At 35.3% G+C, this 7,155-nt stretch overlaps 1 protein-coding gene across 1 annotated transcript in view; it reads right to left on the reverse strand.

Annotated features, from left to right (window-relative positions):
• Positions 1 to 308: 308 nt before the first annotated feature.
• tmem109 (transmembrane protein 109) overlaps positions 309 to 7,155 on the reverse strand; it is a 7,204-nt gene continuing 357 nt past the window's right edge. Inside the window, exons 2-3 of the mRNA XM_030133496.1 lie at positions 4,277 to 4,379; positions 309 to 1,687 (exon numbers count right to left, since the gene is read on the reverse strand). Of these exons, the coding sequence (XP_029989356.1) occupies positions 1,317 to 1,687; positions 4,277 to 4,379 (474 nt within the window). The 3' untranslated portion in view covers positions 309 to 1,316. The remainder of the gene's footprint in view (positions 1,688 to 4,276; positions 4,380 to 7,155) is intronic.

Consider the following 7,155-nt stretch of genomic DNA (forward strand, 5'->3'; position numbering starts at 1 on the left):
GTATATGAGCGGAACATCAGAGGCTGATGTTTAACATGTTGTGTTGTATCAAAGCTGCAGGAGCTGAAGTCAGCGGTAAATCTGTCTGCAGCTCCATCATCTTACTCCAAATCCAAAGACTACAGACACTATATGGACAAAAGTATTGGGACACATCAGGTGTTTCTTTTCTAACAGGGGTCTGGGCTACAAAACCAGTGGCAAAAGACATAGTATAGTTTTATATTGTGATAAATACCATTGTATTGCATTGGTTAGTTTTGTTTAAATTGTTATTTTTGATTCCAAAACGCCACAGAGATGGTTTTTAATATTTCAATGTTTCCTTAAAGTTTATTGGGAGAGTTTTCTTCCTAAGTGAGATGTGAAGAAAGTAGATAGTTATGGTAGAAAATTATTATTTAGTTAGAACACAAAAAAAATATTTTAGAAGTTTTAGAGTTAGAACATTTAATATAATCATGAGGCCTTTTTACACAGCACTTCTGTTACGGGAATATTTTGCCTTTATTCCGGAACGACGTCTGCATAAACAAAATGGTGTAAAATTTGGTCTCACCTTTATCACGGCTTTGTAACACCTCTGGAGGTAGTAACAGAGCCATGATAAAGGTGGAATCATGATTCTGGAACGCATGTAAAAGGAACACCTCTTGTTCTGCAACCAAGGTGTGATGTTTTGATGACGGGGACCCCAGCGCCTGAGAGACAGCGAGTGCATCTGGAGGCACTGGCACGGATTCTGCGGCAGCTGCCCACGGCTTCATGCCAGGGGTGTTGCGGGTGCCACAGCTACATGCCAATTTCCCCCGTGGCAGAAAGCCGCATCATCCACCCTAATCCATGCCAGTGTGTCCATATGCGCACTATACGCCCAACTGCATCACTGCCCCTTTGATTCCGGAATGCAGGTTCACTGTGTAAAAGTCCAGCCTTTGAAGACCCTCTAAGACCACTTGAATTACAATTTGCTGAAACAGATGTGGAAATTTTGTCCAGTGAGGCTAAAAAACTGTCAAACACTGCAGCTTGTTTCTGAAATTAGGCTGAATCTTTCTGAGTCTTTCAACAGTAGCGTGATGAGCTGAAAGACTTTTAAACTGATTTCTTTGTTTTCCCTGCACAAAAAGGGGAACAGACAACATCAAAAACATTAGTATAGTCATCACCTATCAGCCAGGCAGTTATTTTAAACATTGGTGCATCCCTAGTTTTAACATAACATCTAATAAAAGTTTGAGACTAGTCCTCAAAAAGTCCATAATTTGACTTAATATAAAAAAAAGAGTGTAAAGGCAGTAGAGTAGGTCCGTCCGTCACTCGTCCGTCCTCCTCCAGTGCTCCATCTCTCTTAAGCGTCTCTCCAGAGTTTTCACCTGCTCCTCCAGGTGGGCGGTTTTATCAGCCACACCGGGTCCATCCCATGTCCCAACACCCAACAGGACACAGACACACACCAGGACGCCCAAACGGACGGCCATGGTCTCCGTGCCGACACTGTGGTCCCGCAGGATGAGAGCGAAACAGGCTAAAGCCACACCTATTTTCAGCAGCCACAGCGCCCGCCGCAGGGTGGAAGCGACCAGTTGGAAGGTGAGGGAGATGAGCCAGTAGCAGATGAGGGCGACGAGGATCCACTGGACAACAAAGACCACCCCACTGGACGTAACTCTGACGGGGGAACCCACTGCGGAAACCAAGAACATGGTCATATTAACAATACTGACAAAAAAAAAAGGACCAATGGCTCTGTATCTCACCAGCATGTTCAATCAAGAATTGATACCAAGTTGAATTTGTGAAGTTGTCAGGTTTTGCCGCTATGTTAGAGTCCTGTGGTGTTGATGCAGGAGATCAATCTCCCAATAGAAGTGGGTGGTACTTTCAATGGAGGACAACTCAACTAATTAACCCATGAAGACCCAGCGCTACTTATGTGTCAGTTACCAAATGAAATGTTCTCTACATCGAAGCTTTCTTAAGAGATTTATCACCATTTATTATAATATTACCATCTGTATTTTGCATTTTATCACTATACACTACCAGTCAAAAGTTTGGACTCACCTTCCCATTTAAATGGTATGAGATGGACCACAGATGGCCAACAAGAACTCAGCATCACTGGGAAATCCTTCAAGACTTTTGGAAAACATTTCAGGTGACTACCTCATGAAGCTCATCGAGAGAATGCCAAGAATGTGCAAAGCAGTAATAAAAGCAAAATATGGCTATTTTGAAGAATCTAAAATACAAAATATGCTTAGAGTTATGTCACTCTTTTTTCAACTACATAATTCCATATGTTCATTCATAGTTTTGATGCCTTCAGTGAGAATCTACAATGTAAATAATCATGAAAATAAAGAAAAAACAGGTGAGTCCAAACTTTTGACTGGTAGTGTAAATCAGGTATTTTTCTGTCTTTAATTACCGATCATGAAGATGTTCATAAAACCTCTGATTAAAGTTGAGGGTTATTATATAGGAAACCGCAGAAAAAGTGACTTTTTCAGTAAATTTTTCATTAACTGAACATAAACCAAGCATTTCCATCCACTGTCACTGATCCACGTCCATGGGTTTTACTGGTGAATCAATGTTGTCGAAGATGACGGTGTTTTCACATTCACTATGGAGCCTCTGAACGTCCAAATGGGTCATATCTGATAACCATGAAAAGATAACAAAACTGCATTTTACACCAATTATTTTCATGTATTGATAGGATTAATGGATCAACAGGTATTAAACAGTTAGATCAGTAGATTGTTTTGATCAGTGATGGATGTTTGGGTCTCTATGGGTTAAATGAAAGTCCATATATGACTTCCTATCAGTGCTCAATAGTAACTATAATGATATTTGTAACCATTTCCATGTTATAAACCATCAAAATATGGAACATTATAAGGAAAGGTACATTTTGTATATTTAAAAAATTTCTCAAAATTTCCAAAATCAAAATTTCCCAAAACTGTGGACAAACTTTGTAGACATTGTCCCAAGGAAGCCACATATAAAATTTGAAATGAATCTGACCAGGAGTTTTGTCAGAGAAGATGTTACAATGATTTAGTAATGAAGATGACAACAATAACGAAGACGACGCCGGACACAGCACCTTCATAATAGGTCATGGCCTATCAGCTGGTGAGCTAAAGAGGTAGTCTCTCAATCAAGATAAAAACACACATTTAGATGATGTAATGCAGTGTGGGATCATGGGATAGCTTGTATTCCCACATGTATATTCATTTAAATGTATTTAGTCGTCACTTTACCTTCTGACAAATACATTTGTTTGTTGGTTTGCATGAAGCACTGAGGTAACTGTTGAAATTTAAGTTGATCATTAATTGTCTTACAAATAACTGCAATTAATGAAACCATTGTATATTCTGTATATTCCATTGTAGCTTTAGTATTAAATGTGTTTAATGATAGTTTAATTGGCACCTACTGAAAAACCATTTCTCGGCAGACATTTTTAAACATATAAAACTAACACTGGTCTACAATTTTTAAGAAATTGTCTTCTTTTCTGATTAAATGTCTTAAATCTTACATACTTTAATAAGATGAATGTAAACCAAATGACCAAAGTGCTGTTTAGCTGACGTTTTCAATGTATGATAAAGTCTTATTACACGTCTATCTATCTATCTATCTATCTATCTATCTATCTATCTATCTATCTATCTATCTATCTATCTATCTATCTATCTATCTATCTATCTATCTATCCTTATGTACATTTATCCAATAGATTTCAAAATGTTCCCGTATAAAGAACCTATAAAGTGAATGTATTGTGATGTACAGACAGTGTTTTGCTCTGTCGCAAACATTCTAAAACCAGTTCTATCATTAATTCACACTATTTCACATTTAGACCATAGACTGTATTTGTGAAACTACAGAAAACCAACATTTGGACTAAATTCACATTTATTAGAGACTCAAACTAGGTAAAGTTTCCCTACTTTTATTCTGGAGGGTTTTTTTTTTTTACTTGTAGACCAGTGACATATTTCTGTTGCCTTTAGTGAATAAAAAACGAACAAGGCAGATATGACATGACTTAAATACACGAATCCCATAACTGAAATATTCAACTGAGGTACAAAATCAAAATTAACCTACATTTAAAACAAATTGGACTGCATACAAATGTGCAGTATATCCAAAATATCCATAAAGGGCATCCAAAAACAGACTGAAATGACTACTGCATTAAATGAAAGGTAGATTTCAAGCAGATGCTGAAGTTTACCTTGGAATCCGGCTGCTTGCAAAAAGTGTGCAATGTACTGTAAGAGCACATTCAGGCCACTCGCCACACTTTGAGCTACAACACCCAGAACCTGAGAGAAAGCCTGGAAAAGAGCAACGTCAGACACATTAGAGTATAGTTCCAAACAGTGGTTCTGGTATATTTGTCAAATTCATGAATAGACATCTCAAAATAATTCATACAAACTGCTTTTACATCATCTGTATAAGTCTGAGTTCCAAATCCTTAACCTACACTATATGGACATAAGTATTGGGACACGTTGAGTTCAGGTGTTTCTTTTCGAACACGGGTCTGGGATACAAAACAATGATGACAAATGTCACAATATCACTGCATTAATTAGTTTTGTTTAAATTGTTATCTTTGCTTCCAAAATGCCTCAGAGATAGTTTTAGATATTTCAATATTTCCTTCAAGTTTAATGGGAGATTTGTCTTCCTAAGTGAGATGTGAAGAAAAATATATAATAAATATATTAATGTTTTTATCTCAAATCAGCCTGAACAGGACATCTTACATACAGCCATGATGTGTCCAAATATTTTTGTCCATATAGTTTATAAATGTCAACATCTCCTTAAAGTTTAATGGGAGATTTTTCTTCTTAAGTGAGATATGAAGAAAGCAGCTGGTTAGTTGTGGTAGAAAATTATTATTTACAGTCAGAGCATGAAAAATATTTTAGAAATTTAGAAGTAGAACATTTAAAATCATAGTCATAGATAAAAAATAACTAAATCAATGTTGAGAAAAATTAAGCAAAAACCATCTTTGAGGCATTTTGGAAGGAAAGATAACAATTTAAACAAAACTAACCAATACAATGTTATTTATCACAATATAAAACTATATTATAGCATTTGTCATTATTGTTTTGTATCCCAGAGCCCTGTTAGAAAAGAAACACCTGAATTCAACATGTCCCAATACTTTTGTCCATGAAGTGTATATCACAAAAAGTATTTAGAAAAAGTATTTTAGTCATTAATATTCAACATGGACTGGAAACATGGACTAGTTTTGGAAATTAATTCTGATCGGACAAACCTGTAACATGTTTATTATTACAGGCTGTAACACGCTTCACCTAGATTTACTTTGGAGATTATAAACGAAGGCTAAAACTGGTTCAACCAGGAAGTCACGTTGCTTCTCTTAGTTTCTGCAGTGGCCCTTGGGATACATCAGATAACATAATAGATGTAAACTTTAACTAGATGCTTTTGATATGTGATATAATCTCTGTTCTATTCCTGAATCAATGTGATGTAGCAGTAGCTTCTGTCCGAGACGTTGTGTCAGATAAAAATGAAAGCTGCTGCATCAGAATCATAACCAGTCTGTAAAATGGTGTGATATAAATGACAGTGGTGGAAGAAGTATTTAAATCATTTAGGTCAGGAAAAGTAACAAGAGACTGAAGTGAAAGTGCTGCGGTGTAAATAAAGGTGTAAGAAAATATCGGTTCTGCAATATATCATGATATTTCATTTCATGATACTGTATGAATATTAAAAAGTACTGTATCGACATTTTTAGGTCTTTATTGTTTTTGTTTTTTCTGTTTGTTTTATTTCTATATTCACAAGGGTATTTTGCTCTGTTGTTTGTATACTGAAAAAGTAGTATTGTGATATTGCAGGTCATGCATGTAGTTTTTTTTAAAACTGATAACACTGTTTTATTCAATAATGTTTTTTTTTTTAAATCATCCTAAAAGCACTTTTTACTGTCTGAGAAAGGCAGATGTTAATTTCTTCATTGGGATCGCAAAAAAATAATGTTATGATGTTGGATGATTCAGGGACTGTGCACCATGCATTCTTTTCACAACTAATAGAATATGAACATTAATATTGTTAAAAATTGCAAAAAAAAAAAAAAAAAAAAAAAAGAAATTTTCCTCTACATCTAACCTTTCTTAAGTGATTTATCACCATTTATTATAATATTATCCTCTGCATTATGCAATTAATTAGTATAAATCAGATATTTTTCTGTATTTAATTTACTGATCAAGTAGATGTTCATAAAAACTCAGATTAAAGTTGGGGTTTATTCCATCAGAAACAGAGAGAACTGCAGAAAAAGTGACTTTTTCAGTAAACTTTATCATTAACTAAACATAAATCAAGTATTTCCATCTACTGTCATTAATCAAGCTCCATGGCTTTTACTGGTGAATCAATGTTGTAGAAGAGGATGGTGTTTCCACGTACACTACGTAGCCTCTGAATGTTCAAATGGGTCATATCTGATGACCATGAAAAGATGACAAATTGCATTTTCCACCAATTATTTACATGGATTGATAGGATTAGTGGATGCAGTGGTATTTAACCATTTAGATCAGTAGACGCTTTTGGTCGGTGATAAATCTTTGGGTCTTTATGGGTTAAGAAAATTCAGACTGTTCATGGTAGTTCATGTTAATCACATTTTTAAAGGATACTTTGTAGATGTAAACATTTTAATTATGTCATTTTGTATTTTTCACTCTAAAACATTCAGAAAGGTTTGGAGTTGACATCATTTATAGGTTACTGTTTTATATTTAGTGGTCTGTATGTGGCCCCTAAACTAAAACGAGTTTGAACCCTCTGCATTATGGGACTCACTTTATCCCAAACCTTTAACATGAAGGTTGATGGTTAAGTTGTGGAGTAAAATGTACATATTTCTAAGACTTAGTGCAGTAGAACTATACAATAGCAGAATATGGTAGTACTTCAGTAGTCTACAAGCCCCTTAAAGTCATCAATTTAACTACAATTAATGAGTAATTCTACTAGTGATAAGTGGATGATTTCACTGTAGGCCTACAAACGATTAATGCACGATTTAAAGCTTGTCAA

This window comes from Sphaeramia orbicularis, chromosome 1 (genome assembly GCF_902148855.1).
Source record: "Sphaeramia orbicularis chromosome 1, fSphaOr1.1, whole genome shotgun sequence".
Classification (NCBI taxonomy): Eukaryota; Metazoa; Chordata; class Actinopteri; order Kurtiformes; family Apogonidae; genus Sphaeramia; species Sphaeramia orbicularis.